At 45.9% G+C, this 15,732-nt stretch overlaps 1 protein-coding gene across 2 annotated transcripts in view; it reads right to left on the bottom strand.

Annotated features, from left to right (window-relative positions):
* FUBP3 (far upstream element binding protein 3) overlaps positions 1–15,732 on the bottom strand; it is a 118,738-nt gene that overhangs the window by 84,160 nt on the left and 18,846 nt on the right. For both annotated transcript variants that reach the window (XM_068248842.1, XM_068248843.1), the window contains exon 2: positions 1,475–1,580. In XM_068248842.1, the coding sequence (XP_068104943.1) occupies positions 1,475–1,580 (106 nt within the window). The remainder of the gene's footprint in view (positions 1–1,474; positions 1,581–15,732) is intronic.

Raw genomic sequence — 15,732 nt, 5'->3', positions numbered from 1 at the left:
TTCTTTTTCTGCCTGAAAGAGTTAAATATCAGGTATGTAAGTGGCTGACTCAGTCCTGACTGAGACAGGAAGTGACAACAGTGTGACCCTCACTGATAAAAAAAAAATATTCCTTTTTAGCTCTTTCCTGCTCTCAGAAGCCATTTTCTGCTAGGAAAATGTTTTATAGTTGGAATTTCTTATCAGTGAGGGTCACACTGTAGTCACTTCCTGTCTGAGTCAGGACTGAGTCAGCCACTTACATACCTGATATTTAACTCTTTCAAGCAAAGAAAAAAAAAGGAACACAGCATAGTTATTTGTGTGTTAGGCACTGTACATACCCATGTCTGTCTATCTCATCAGGTCACGTCAGTTCGGGTAGCCTTTAAAGCAGCCTTAGTAATGGCTTATTCTCATCTATTCTTTGTCTATACGTAGGGTCACTGAAATTGTGGCGAACGTTGTGGAGGAAATCCTAACCGTTTGTGAGCACAAGAAAAGTGTTGTGCCCAAATGCTATGAAGGAACCACACCCATAAACTAAAAAACCCTGACAATTACAGTGTTCTCCCCAGGCTCTTTTAGCCGGGTGCTCCACCCGGCTAGTTTTGGTGACCACCGGGGCTATCATCAGCTCACCTCCTCAACCCCCTCCTATGCTGTAAGCAGAGTTGTGCAGAAAAGCACTGGCCCTGCATCCTCACATCTCTCCCCACCTGGCTACTTTTTCATGCCACCCTGCTGGAAAAAAAATCTGGGGAGAACACTGAATTAAGGCAAACCTTTATCAAAATGTACTCAATAAGTAACATTTACAACTATTCCATAAAACAGATTGTCTGAAATTTTTGTTTTTAAATGAGGCCTTGTAGGATTTCCAGTCCATGCTGTATCTCTGACTGGCGCACAGGGGCATAGGAAGTCTGTGCTCTGCAAGCCTTGGCTCAGACTTTCCGCTCTGCTCTAAAAGATAAGCAACAGCATAATAATCTCTAAAGGAAAACATTTCCTCATTACAGCTTATAGAGCTCTTCGGAGATGCTACAGTGTGGTTACTTCCTGGTTTGCTAGGGAGCACAGAAAGGATTAAACTCCTGTGTTTACATATTAGCTCAGAATTCGACAGACAGCTGGGAGTTCAAATGACACTGGCTCGTTACTTGCTGAGAATGGAGAATTAGACAATCTGTCCTCTATAAACACACACAAGGTGGATTTCTCTGTTTTCCTGTAAGCACAGAAAGGGTTAAATTCCTGTTTTTACATATTAGCTCACACCTAGGAACAATCAGCAGACAACAGCTCAAATTACACTAGCTCATTACTTGCTCAGGGAAAATTAGCCAGGCTGTTCTCTATAAACACACAGGGTGGATTTCTCTAGGTTTTCCATCTCTCCTGTGCAAGTTCAGATCCGCACAACACAAAACAATATGCAAATAAAACCATAAGAAAGAAAAACACAATCAATAAGAAAAATGGATGGGATTACCTCCGTCATCAAGGGGTCTTTTTTGGATGCCATATCCATAGACTGTGGGGTCCACAAGAGAGCCAGAATTATTCAAGTGTGGGATCCCGTCGATTTTAGCAGCTATCTGTAAGAAAGAAGATGTAAAACAACATTGGTCCCGATATGAGATACTCCACAGGGCAGCTACATGCAGAGGTTCTGTCTACAGAGAGTCCACAGCCAAGTAGCACTTCCTTCTCTGACATGGGCAGGCTTGTAACAGAGCTGCGACAGGTGCAACGTCCTAAAGACCCCCCGATATAGACAGTCTCTGGATCCTGCCACTTGTGGAAGCGACAGCTGGTGTCCCTATTGCCGTGGTGAGGAATGAATGACAGACACAGGAAGTGAGTGAAAGAGGTGACAGTGCTGGATCACAGACTGTATGCATACAGGTAGATAAACGTCAATGTGACACCGGTGGATCTAAGCAGCACTAGTCCGCTCTCTAAGTTAATCTGGCTGAGTGACCTTCGGAATACAGGAACAGCTTGCTCTCTCATAACACTACAACTGAAGGCACAGAAGACAGTCTAGCTACACTGGCCAGGGTGCTAGAGTGAGCAAGAAGGCAAGGGTCTAATGCTGGGGTTCTCACACAAGTCTTACTACAAAAGGCACTAGTAGAATTCTGTAAATTATTCAGGATCAGAAACACTTCCTATAGCTATATATTGCTGCATATTGGTATATAGCCCCACCCTCCCAGTGATGCTAAGCCTAGGCTGTTTAGCTATGCAGTAGAACACTAATAAATGAATTGTAAAAAAAATAAAATATAAAATAATTCACTACAGTTCCACTTTGAACAAAAGGCTGCCTGTGTACTCCCCCCCCCCCCCCCCCCTCCACACAGACAGACAGACACACACAGAGACAGAGAGACAGACACACACACACACAGACAGAGAGACGGACGTACACACACACACACACACAGACGTGTACACACACACACACACACACACACACAGACAGACAGACGTGTACACACACACACACACACACACACACACACACACACACACACAGACAGACGTACACACACACACACACACACACACACAGACAGACAGACGTACACACACACACACACACACACACACACACACACACACAGACAGACAGACACACACAGACAGACAGACACACAGACACACACACATTTTCTGCCTCGTCTTGCTCTGTCCAGTTGGATCACTGCCCCCCCCCCCCCACACCCGAAGCCTATTGTTCCCTGCAGGACCCTTGCGCCTTGCTGTCTCTCTCCTAAACGGGGCTCGGACAGGAGCTGAAAAGTGATTGTTGCATAACAGCTGCCTGGAATGACCCGTAAGGATCACTTGGGGGCAAAAGATCGGTTAAGTGTCTATGTAGCTTATGGTCCACTATATCCAAGTTTAACACTACAAACAACTGACAATCGACAATTTAGAAAAAGATCCCATCAAGGTGTGCTGGATCACAATTGCTGTTCAGTGTTCCCCAGGCCTGGTTTGAACAGTGTGCATAGAAGTCATTGTTGATTTACGAAGCAGAAATTGGCAACCGCTCAGACCAAACAGTAGCTGGCTTATGAAGGGCTGTAGGGAGGGGCTGACAGGCCAGTTAAAGACACAGACCGAGTAGAGAGACTGCACCACGGCACAATCTGTTTGTTTACCAAGTAAATCTTGCAACTTTCCTTTTTCATTTAACGTACCCGTGGACTGAGCGGGTTATGAAGGCGGCCATATTTATTTCCTTTTAAACAATCCCAGTAGCCTGGCTGTCCTGCTGATCTCTTTGGCTGCAGTCGTGTCTGAATCACACACCTGAAACAAGCATGAGGCTAATCCAGGGTCCATGGCTAAAAGTAGTCGAGGCAGAGGATCAGCAGGGCAGCCAAGGAACTGGTATTGTTAAATGTCAGCCTTGATATTCTCCTCACATTAGGTGTGTTTTAAACACTTGTGTACAGCTGCTGACCTGTCCCTTCAAGCAATGAAGTAATGTGGTTAAAGGATACCCGAAGTGACATGTGACATGAGATGGACATGCATATGTACAGTGCCTAGCACACAAATAACTATACTGTGCTCCTTTTTTTTTTCTCTGCCTGAAAGAGTTAAATATGAGGTATGTAAGTGGCTGACTCAGTCCCGACTACAGTGTGACCTTCACTGATAAGAAATTTCCCTTTTTATCTCTTTCTCGCTCTCAGAAGCCATTTTCTGCTAGGAAAGTGTTTTATAGTTGGAATTTCTCATCAGTGAGGGTCACACTGTAGTCACTTCCTGTCTGAGTCAGAACTGAGTCAGCCACTTACATACCTGATTTTTAACTCTTTCAGATAGAGAAAGAAAAAAAAGGAACACAGCATAGTTATTTGTGTGCTAAGCACTGTACATACACGTCTATCTCATCATGTCACTTCGGGTATCCTTTAAAAGTCTTGCCAGGTGGGAAGAAATCAAGCAGACGATGAGCAGCTTTCAGACACAGTAAAACATTGGCTTGCAAGTAACTTTGTTTAATGCTGGGAATACAAAATTAGGTTTTTTTTGCCAGATGGCTCGATAGATAATTTCCGACAGATCCGATCTGATTCTGACCGTTTTTCTAATCAATTTTCTCATAAAAAGTAAATGGAAAACAATTGTAAAATCAATAAAAAAAAAATAAAATAAATAAAAAATAAAAAAAAAAAGGATCAGCTAGCTAATCTGCTGAAAAAAACCCTCGTGTATTCCCAGCATAAGAGCGCTTTACAAGATGAGGGTTACAGATTGCCCAGAAAACTCATGGTGAACCAGAACTACCAGGAGTGTGTAAGGGTGCTGAAAGAGACCAGAAAGCCTCCTTACTATGGACGGCTCTGTACTGGGCATGCGGGAGTGAGCGCTCGCACATGCTCACTACAGAGCCAGCCATCTTCGGGAGCACTTAGGCACCTAAAGATTTCTGAAGCCTCCCGCGGTGGGAGATTTGAACGTAGGAGACATCGCTGGAAAGAGGAGACCAGGAGAGGTGCGGGAAGGCTCTATAGGACCCAGAGCTTTCCCTCTCCTTAGGCAAGTATCCGTTTGTTTTTTACTTCAGAAACGCTTCAGGTGTACGTTAAAGGACAGCTGTAGTGAAAGGCATATGCAGGCTGCCATATTTATTTCCTTTTAAACAATACCAGTTGCCTGGTTGTCCTGAAGATCCTCTGCCTCTGAAGCTGGCCATACACTAGGCCGATTCGATCACTGGGATAGAATCTGCTGTCAAATCGTTAACGGTAAATTTCGATCTATTTTGTCCCGAAATAGATCGGTCCCGTCGATTGCTCCGTGCGGGAAATCACCGTCGATCGCCCGCGGGTAGGGAGCGCGTCGCTAGCGGCGTTCGAGTGCCCGATGCAATACATTACCTGCTCCGCTGCCGCGACTCCCCCCGGTCTCCGCTGTCTTCTTTTCCGCTCTTACATAGCAAGGAAATGAGCAGCGCTACTTAAAAACAGACTAGTGCCCACCTGCAAAAGAGTGCAAGCCCCACTTGTGGGGTCGAATACACACCGAGCATACACATGACCTGTCTACCACTAGAGGAGGATGTTGGTTTCCATTAACAGCTTGCATGCAACCTATTAAGTACTCGTCCCTCCCACTGCGAAGAAGTCAATCCTCCATGGGAGGGGCCTAACACTAACTAAATCCTAACCTATGTATATGCATAGCCTGGGTGCGGCTAATCAAATAAAATCGAAAATTGAAAATTGCGCAAAAGGTGGATCAGCGCAACACCAGGCCGCCTCCGAATGGCCTCCATCAGAGATGCGCTGAGCCCCCCCAGCGCATCCTGGGGGGGCTCAGCGCATCTCTGATGGAGGCCATTCGCAATTTTCTTTTCCGCTCTGGTCTCCGGATCCGGCAGGCTTCCCTTCTTCCTGTCCTGGCAGGAAGTTTAAACAGTAGAGGGCGCTCTACTGTTTAAACTTCCCCCAGACAGGAAGAAGGGAAGCCTGCCAGATCCGGAGACCAGACCAGAGCGTACAAGAAGACAGCGGAGACCGGGGGGAGTCGCGGCGGCCGGAGCAGGGAATGTATGCTGGGGGGTGGAGCGGTGACAGCACCACCACCACAGATTGTGAACGGTTTCAGGCTGAAATCGATTCACAATCTGTTTGCAGTAAAGGCAGCCATACGATCCCTCTCTGATCAGATTTGATCAGAGAGGGATCTATCGGTTGGTCGAATCTGATGCCAAATCGCCCAGTGTATCGCTACCTTAATACTTCTAGCTTTGTGTTTGAGCTTATTGTCAGATCAGATCTGACAAGATTAGCTGCATGCTTGTTTCTGGTGTTATCCATTTAGACACTGCTGCAACCAAATAGACCAGCAGGACTGCCAGGCAACTGGTATTGTTTAAAAGGAAATAGGGCAGCCTCTATATTATTCTTACTTCAATTGTCCTTTGAGACCCTGTTCATAAGTCATATATGCAACTATATAAAAACAAACAGCAGCTGCAAACAGTATAATATGACAGCCCAGTCCAGTGGAAAATCTGTTAGCAGAGTTGGACTTCAACCTCTGCAAAACAAACTACTTACACCAAGTTCCTAAACCACCTGCCAGCACCAAGACACTGTAAATACAGCTATAGATTGTATCACATGCAGAGACAGAAAAAACACAGCTCAGCATTGCAAGTCGAGTCCCGTTCATGTGGATACTTGGGCTCAAAGCACAAAGCAGGCGCAGTGGTTTTCTGACTTTAAAGTCTGAAATTCCAGAAGTGAACCGGAGGCGGGGCCGGAGCATCGGTGAGTGGCTGCGTGGGCACAGGATGTCTGTGGGGGACCATTAGAAGCCCCGGGTAACTTCAACTCATTTTACCCCGACCCCCCTACAGTATCCCTTTAACACTGAAAACCTACCACAAAACTGTTGCATCAAGTTGCAGATAATGCTGCACTTATTTGAAGTATGCATCAAGTAAACACTTCCTTACTGTGCCGCACCAAAAAAAAAAATGCTAACCGACGAATCGCCGCATGGACCCGCCACTCTCCCTTCGCCACATGCCGCTCGCTCTGCCGTCGCTATGACAGCAGAGCTCTGTGAGCCAGTCAGGAACCAATTTCATTGGCTTCTTAACCAGTCATTAATGTGAGCCAATAGGATTGGCTCAGTGATCACGGGGCCAGGAGCCAAAGAAATCGGCTAGTGACTGGCTCACAGAGCTCTGCTGTCATAGCGATGGCAGAGCGAGGGGCCTGTGGTAAGGTAGAGATCTGCGGGACTGGCGGGTCCGCACAACGCAGTCATTGAAATCTACGTCTTGCCAGAAATAAGCAGCCACAAACAGGGCGGAGATTTTAATTACAGCGGTCGGGAAACTGTTAAAGAAAAAAAAATGAACCCCTTTTCCTGTGTTAACGTTATGGTAGTTTGTATGGCATTTGCGAACTTTTAGTGACACCTGTCAAAGGGGGACATTCCTTCTCCTTTGGAGGAAATTTCAACCAAGCCTCTGAGTGAGCAGCTTTCGCTCTAATAGGGACCAGGACGACAATAAAAGCCTGACAGAGCTGGGAAAAAAAAAAAAACATTTCAAGGCAAACAAAGCTAAATTTACTCCACAGTCCAGGCGCCTCTTAGGATGAGGCTATTTGTAACTCCTGGGATAAATTTAAACAACATCCTCCACACAGCTGAGCAGAGCTTTGGTGTATAAGCTGGGGTAAAACAGGCCCAAAGCAAGCCAGCTTATCACACTTTACATGGCAATTTTTCCAGAAAATATTTTTATGATCTGGCCACACTGGGGACAAAAAGTAGCTGCAACGCACAGCAACAGATTATTAACTTTCACAATCTAGTGGCAGCTTTAAAATGTCGATTGGGAAATAGAACACATTTTTAAAACGTTTAAATGCCAAGTGAGAGGTTTTAGCAGGACTTTGCCACAATTACTGTGTTTTTCAGACTATAAGATGCAACTAGCTTTGGGGTGCAAAATCAGGGGGAAGGGGAAACTAAACCTGAGGTGTCTATGGTATGGGAGGGCGTCCTATGGACCTTACCACCCCCCAACTGTCTAAGATACACTGCCCACCTATTCTATACTACACTAACCCCTGCTACCCCCACTAGTTACACTGCAACACAATACACTACACTTCACTAACCCCTGCTACCCCCACTAGTTACACTGCAACACAATACACTACACTACACTTCACTAACCCCTGCCGTCCCTCCCAACTACACTCTTTCCCTGAAATTAAGACATCCCCTGAAAGTAAACACTAGCAGGAATTTTGAGCATGCTCAAAATATAAGCCCTACCCCAAAAATAAGCCCTAGTAGCAGTAAGTCACATGTGTCGAACTCCAGTCCTGGAGGGCCAGATCCATGCCAGTGTTTATGATGGACTGAGAAAAAGAGGAGTGTGTTCTACCTGATGGACCACACCTTTCCTGATTCAGACCCATCAATTCATTTGAGCTGTATTAAAAATGTGTGAGGATATCAGTCCTCGTAGGACCGGTTTGACATACCTGCACTAAGGGGAAAAAGTATGACAACTTTTATTTCTACTGGAGCCGATGGTCTCACAGGAGGGACCAAGGCTTCATTATTGGGCCAATCACTGCACTCACTGTAACAAGTTGCTGTACTTCTTCCTCATAGGCTGAAGATTGGTGACAGTGCGGCATGGAGCTGGAGGTAAGAGGAGTATGCAGGGGACATCGGAGGGTACAAGGGACACAGGACGACACAGGTACAAAGGGGCACACTAAAAGGTACAAGGGGGGCACACAAGAGGTGGAGCCAGCAGAGGAAGAGGCGGCACAGTGGAAGGAGGACACACAGCACAGGAACTTGTGTGTTCATAGAAATATAAGACACCCCCTGAAAATAAGCCCGAGCACATCTTTTGGTGCAACACTGTACTATTTTCTGGGAAACACGGTAAACTACACTAACACTTTAGATTTCACCTGATCTTGCCACAGCAGTGTGGGCCACTAGTCAATCAACCATCAAGGCAATGGCTTAATAAAGTGGATTACCTTGTCGACTGAATCAGAATTGCTAGATGTATGGCTACCTTCACTGTATTAAAGGCAGAGGATCAGAAGGACTACCAGGTAATCTGCATTGTTTAAAGCGGATCTGATCTCAGAACTTCCTCTTTGGTCGATAAGATATGAAACCGTATAATAAACTTTGAAGAAAAACATTTCTTTGTTACAACTGATACAAATCCTGCAATAAATCTCCAGTGTTTCTACTTTCATGGAAGCAGATCTATTGTTAACATGCTGTACTTTTCAAAAGAGCTGATCTAATATCTGCCATGGCAGTCAGGTGACACAGGGGAGAGATCAAATTACAAATTGTGATTAGACACAAATGAGGGGGAATTACACAGGCTAAACTCTCTAAATACATACAGGGTGCATTTCTCGGTTTTCCTTTTGTCCTGTGCAAGAGTTTTGGTCCACTTTAACTCAGAGTAACAGAATACCTATGATTGCGCTGGCATTTACTACTTCATTACAGGGTTAGTGCTATAGCGCTACATTAACCTCAGGAAAGCTAGTGAGGTATGTCCGAGGCATGCACCGTAATGTTCTCTCAGAGGTAAGGTACCAAGAAGCGGCTGCCTTGCGCAGATATGAGATTGCCACTCCCCCCTGCAAAATAAAACATTTCAAAACCTGTTTTAATTTCATGTTTATACGGCTAATTGGCTGTGGCTGAGGATTACAAGAGTGTGAAAATCCTGCCAGGGAGTCTTCTTTAACTATGTGTTTGTGCGTGTTCTCCTTGTGCCATGAACAAAGTTCTTTGTGTTGAACAAGCTGAAAAAAGTCCACTTCATCTTCCCTCATGGAAGATGCCCACAAATGCTCGCCCACGTCATCTCCCCTCATGGAAGATGCCCACAAATGCTCGCCCACGTCATCTCCCCTCATGGAAGATGCCCACAAATGCTCGCCCACGTCATCTCCCCTCATGGAAGATGCCCACAAATGCTCGCCCACGTCATCCCCCCTCATGGAAGATGCCCACAAATGCTCGCCCACGTCTTCTCCCCTCATGGAAGATGCCCACAAATGCTCGCCCACGTCATCTCCCCTCATGGAAGATGCCCACAAATGCTCGCCCACGTCATCCCCCCTCATGGAAGATGCCCACAAATGCTCGCCCACGTCATCTCCCCTCATGGAAGATGCCCACAAATGCTTGCTCACGTCTTCTCCCCTCATGGAAGATGCCCACAAATGCTTGCCCACGTCTTCTCCCCTCATGGAAGATGCCCACAAATGCTTGCCCACGTCATCTCCCCTCATAAAAGATGCCCACAAATGCTCGCCCACGTCATCTCCCCTCATGGAAGATGCCCACAAATGCTCGCCCACGTTATCTCCCCTCATGGAAGATGCCCACAAATGCTCGCCCACGTCATCTCCCCTCATGGAAGGTGCCCACAAATGCTCGCCCACGTCATCTCCCCTCATGGAAGATGCCCACAAATGCTCGCCCACGTTATCTCCCCTCATGGAAGATGCCCACAAATGCTCGCCCACGTCATCTCCCCTCATGGAAGATGCCCACAAATGCTCGCCCACGTCATCTCCCCTCATGGAAGATGCCCACAAATGCTCGCCCACGTCATCTCCCCTCTTGGAAGATGCCCACAAATGCTCGTCCACGTCATCTCCCATCATGGAAGATGCCCACAAATGCTCGCCCACCTCTTCTCCCCTCATGGAAGATGCCCACAAATGCTCGCCCACCTCTTCTCCCCTCATGGAAGATGCCCACAAATGCTCATCCACGTCTTTTCCCTTCATGGAAGATGCCCACAAATGCTCAGACAAGCATCTTCAGGTCCACACACACACACAAAAGCCCTTTTTCTGCTGAAGTCCGAGCAGGTCCGCAATCGTACATGTACAGGAGAGAGGGGTCCAAGCATACAGGGGGGTCTGGAGAAGGATGTGGGAAGCCTCTGAGAAATAATCACAGGTTTGCTTTAAAGGGAGTGAATGGTGCAGGGAGGAAGAGGGAATGGGAGCAAACATGGTGGCAAGCCCGCCTCTTCCTGCTTGTAAGTTTAATTAAGCTAGAAGTCAACATTTTTCAAGGAGTGATTATGGGCAGGGCGAGGAAGGGGGAGAAAGGGGGTAGTAGAAAAAAAATGTCCCGTTTAATTTAGCCCCTTATAGCCGTTCTGTTCTCTGGACGTCATTTAGCGCTGCTCCCTTCTGTCACTGTGCCCCTCCGCAAGCTGGCTGACTGAGCCAATCACAAACTACTGCACATGCGTGGCCCTGCACCTCCTGAATTGCGCTCCTGTTGCCATGAACATTTGCTGCATGCAGTGTTGCAATTTGTAGGAACTGTGCAAGCGCAGAACACTCCTGGACATGGGAGCCTGATGGAGGCGGCCTGGGGCCACACATGCAGCTTTGGGCAGGCACCGCTACTGAAGGGAGCAGCATGGAATGAAAGCAAGGGACCGGGACGAATACAGGGGGATAGAATAAACCACAGGTAAGTTAAACTGGGCAATTTTTTTTTATACTTGATATTTCCCATCTGGGATAGATCCCAGATGCAGCACCATAGCTGGTCATAGGAACCCTTTATTGCTACACAGATGGCTTTCAGACAGTATTTGACTTACACTAGAGAAAGTACAACTCCCAATGAGAGAAGAAAATAAATAAATAAAGAACTCGCCAGTCCAGCTGCAACATTTCCCAGAGTTTTTAACCTTCTGTAAAAAGTTTTGGCCCAGAGCACTAAACTTATCAAGACACTACCTCTGGCTCTGTGTACAAAGCTGAAGCCAGGGTTCACCAGCCTAGCAGATTACATCTGTGACATTCAGGGGGTATTGAAATTAGCCGATCTCCGTTGGGTCCGCTCTACTCCGCAGGAGACTTGCGCCTGCGCAGTAGAGCGGCCTGACGGAGATTGGCTATTTCCGCCTATCTCCGTGGGAAGAGCGGATACTGCACCTGCGCTGGAGCCACGGAGGTAAATATTTACATCAGCGCCGCTCCGAGAGGATTGTCGCCGCCACCGTGGGACCGAGGAGGATGGGGGAAGCCTCAATAGGATCCGGAGGCTTCCCCCACCCGAGGGGAGTACCCCCCAGGGGACGTTTTTTCGTTACAGATTTTCTTTAAGAACCTGAATAAAAGTGGAGAAGTCTGTTAGGCAGCATTAAGCGCAATTTCCACCTGCAATTAGAGGTGGGCTGTATCTGGTGAGCAGATTGGTGTGCAGTGATTGGGATTATCACATACACGGAGTGAGAGCACTATAAACACACAGGGATATTGCTGGTTATTATTATACATGGTCCTGTACAGTATTACCCTAGGTCAAGATTGTCCACCATTGCGGGATCAAGATTCCAAGGGAGCTATATATGATTAATGCCTAAGATCCCCCTGGAAGTTGAGGTGGCTCATATCTGGTAAGCATATAAGGAGAGGGGACGAGGGTCACTCTAGAGGAAAGTGGCACTCATCTTCACTATTCACAAAGGCACTGTGGTGGTGTGATAGAGAATATTGACAGCTTGAATGGTATCACCCTATGTGGAGTTCTATACATGTCTTTCAGGTGTGGTGAGTGCAGCTGTAAACTTTTGAATTATAAACAGTCACCCAACTGTACCTTCCGTATCAAACACTATCTAGCAATCAGCAAAGAAACTGCAAATCCTAGACAATACACCAGGTTGCTCCTTCAACGTGGATTTCCTCTGTCAGTTATATCACTACTGTTTTGCCACTGGGTAAAAAAAAAAGCGGGGAGGGACCAGAATAGAAAGTGGGGAAGCAGTTCCAATGGAACAGGAAGTGGGGGAAGCTCTTCCACTGGAACAGGAAAAAGGGGGAGAGGCATCTTTAGAAATGGTCAATGAGATGCAAATAAGTTCCAACTGATACAGGATTATGCAAATTCTGCATGCAAATATATGTAGCTTGAAAAAGAGTGGGAAAAAAAAAACTTAAATGATTGTATTGGTCCAGTTTCAAGCTGAATACATTTACACACCGAAGACATAATAATCCTGCAAACAACTTGGAATTATTTCCCTCTCATTGACCATCCCTAGGCATCTTCCACAGACAGAGAGTGATTGTGTTTCACAACAGAAATCTGCTTCTGTTTGAGAAAAGGGTCAATTTTTATCGCTCGGAAGCAGACTGGACATGCTGGAAATAATATGTAGTTCTGATGGTAAAATTGCATGTATAGAGCATAATAGCCAGCCACATTGAATACACACACACACACACACAGTACACACACACACACACAGGACAGATTATATATTAAATATCACAATATATACCTGGCTGCCAGCCACGCGCAAATCTGGGTTCAGCAAAATAAACTGCTTAAAATCGCATGCAAGAATGGTAGTTATGGAATTGTACAGCCAAGTCATTCATATTAAAGCCTTCTAGCAAACGATATAACATAGCCTAGTTGTGTAAGATGACTACATGATCCTAATGTTAAGATGGGTAGTCATGTCTTACTTTTACCGCACAATAAAGTATCAACAAAAATGATCGCACACAGATTATGAACACAGATTGGGCCAGGGATAATTCAGAAAGCTCGACTGCCCACAACTCCACCCAAATGCTTATGTGACTGGCAGGGGAACTGGGACATCTACTGCCATCCTAACGCTTCAAAAAGCCAGGCCAGACTGCAGAACAAGGCTTCTGAAAGCTTATACTGGATGCCAATATCTAACGTGAAGTCTCCTTGAGGCTAGGAGCACACTAGGCAGTGCGTAAAACCATGTGTGTTCTGCATTGTGCAGTTTTTAATTTTTGGGTGCGTTTGTTGTATACGTTTTGTTTAGTTTTTTTACATTTTCCCTTTATTAAAATGCATGAAAAAAAACTCAGTCCTCTGAGTCTCCATTGAGATATTTTGTGCCTTTTTCACAATTCTGCAAGTTTTGCATTTTGAAAACAACACGTTGTAAAACGCACATATACGCGTTTTTACATGCGGCACACAGACTTTTGTAATTGGCAAAAGGCAAGTGTAGAACTGGTGTGCAGGTGTGTTGCTACAAATGAATAAGAAAAGAAAAATGAAAAACTGTGGTGGTAGATATCTGGGTATGAATGGGCAAGTTTTATCTGATTAGTTAAAACTGCCCATGACAACCCTCTTTGAGCATGCAACAGGAGCTGTGGAAACTGCTTCTGAAAGTGCATTCTGAATCAGACCACGACACAAAGGACAACTGAAGCAAGAGGGATATAGGGGCTGCCATATTCATTTCCTTTAAAAGCAATTCCAGATGCCTGGTTGTCCTGCTGATCTTCTGCCTCTGATACTTTTAGCCATAGACCCTGAACAAGCATGCAGCAGATCTAGGGCTTGATTCACAAAGCAGTGCAAACTGTTTAGCACGGGTGTGCTAAACAGTTAGCATGTGAAGTGCCGTTTGCGCACGCAAAAGTCCGCGATCGCGCGAATTGCGGCACTTTACGCGCGCAAAAGTCCGCGAACGGCACTTCACGTGCTAACTGTTTAGCACACCTGTGCTAAACAGTTTGCACTGCTTTGTGAATCAAGCCCCAAGTGTTTGACATTACTGTCAGATCTGACAAGATTAGCTGCATGCTTGTTTCTGGTGTGATTCAGACACTACTACAGTCAAACAGACCAGCAGGGCTGCCAGCAACTGGTATTGTTTAAAAGGAAATAAAATATGGCAGCCTCCATATCCCTCACTTTAGTTGGCTTGGAAAGGCCTGTACAGTTTGCTACCTTGTAGAATGTTTCTATTTTATGTATTGTAGAACTCCCCATCAAATTAAGCCTACACAAAAATTATGGAAGCAGCTATCACTGACCTCAATCTAAACTAATGCGAATGCTTAGGATATCTGATTTGATAGCGCCAGCAGTCACACCTGCAGTGAGCAAGCAGCAAATTCAGGCTCAGCACCATGACCTCACAACACCCGCAGCTGGGATGCAAACAATTCTGTTGTCCATGCAAAATGTCTCCAACTTGGAATTTGAACAAAGAAAACAAAAATCAGTAGGCAGTGCATTTGAGTTGCAGATTTCTAAACCGCATACAATTTGCAAGCAAGGTGGAATTAAACGCATCTCAGTGACCTCTCTGCCTTATCAGCAAACTCATTCTGGGTTAGTGACATTCAGGTTGCTTTCACAGTGGGACGTTACAGGCGCACGTTAGTGCAGCCTGTAACGCAGCATAACTCACAGTAATGAAAAATCAATGGGCTGTTCACAGTGCCCACGTTGTGTTACATTGTAACACTGCACGTTATTTAAAAGTGCAGCATGCTGTGCGTTCTACGTTAGACTGTTTGCACATGCTCAGTATTGTGTTTTTTTTTTTGTTTTTTGTTTTTTGAGACGGAGAGGAGGGGAGTGTCCGCTATTGTTAGCCACATGGCTAATTAATATTCACTGCACTGGGAAGTTCGTCTCGATTCATTGAAAAGAGCCGGACTTCCCATCACTAGGTTCAGTCCTGCTGCTCTGAATCGATTCTGAATAGTAGAGATAAGAAGTCCGGCTCTTTTCAATGAATCTATTTATTGAAAAGAGCCGGACTTCCCATCACTTCTGCTGTGTTTTCTTCCTGGAATAGCTGCTGATTGGCTGGCGGGACCACGTGATGCGGAGTATTCCGATCACGTGGTCCCCGCAAGGTACGAGACAAAAAAGGCGCACCAACAGCCGCACAACGCGGCTCACTCTGGCGTCCACCTCCAACACCACCAGGCGTTGCGTTAGGGGCACGTTATGTGACCATAACGTCCCCTAAAACGCAACGTCTTGGTGGGAAAGAGGCCTAAAAGCAAGTGATGGACACAAAGGCCCAAACAGCATCTTTAGATCACTGATAGGAATAATTTTTATTATATTCTCGCGCAATAGGCGCATCTAAGACCTCGTTCACACAAGGGACGACGCTGTATGCTTTTCTCAGCGCATTGTGCTGTGTGCTTTGCGAGGCACAGCTTTTTCCATTGATTCTAATGTACTTTGTTCACCTCTATGTGCTTTGTTACTGCACGTTTGAGAAACGCGGTGTTGCAGGCATTTGTGTGTGTTGCACTGTGAAGCACACAGCAATGCAAGTGAACGGGTGCACTTTTTTAGCGCATAGAAGCCCATGGTAATGCGCTTTTGAGATGAGTTTTAACCCAATTA

Source organism: Hyperolius riggenbachi, chromosome 8 (genome assembly GCF_040937935.1).
Source record: "Hyperolius riggenbachi isolate aHypRig1 chromosome 8, aHypRig1.pri, whole genome shotgun sequence".
In the NCBI taxonomy this organism is placed as follows: Eukaryota; Metazoa; Chordata; class Amphibia; order Anura; family Hyperoliidae; genus Hyperolius; species Hyperolius riggenbachi.
Note: the sequence above shows the minus strand (reverse complement) of the source record. Positions and strands in the feature narration are given on the sequence as shown.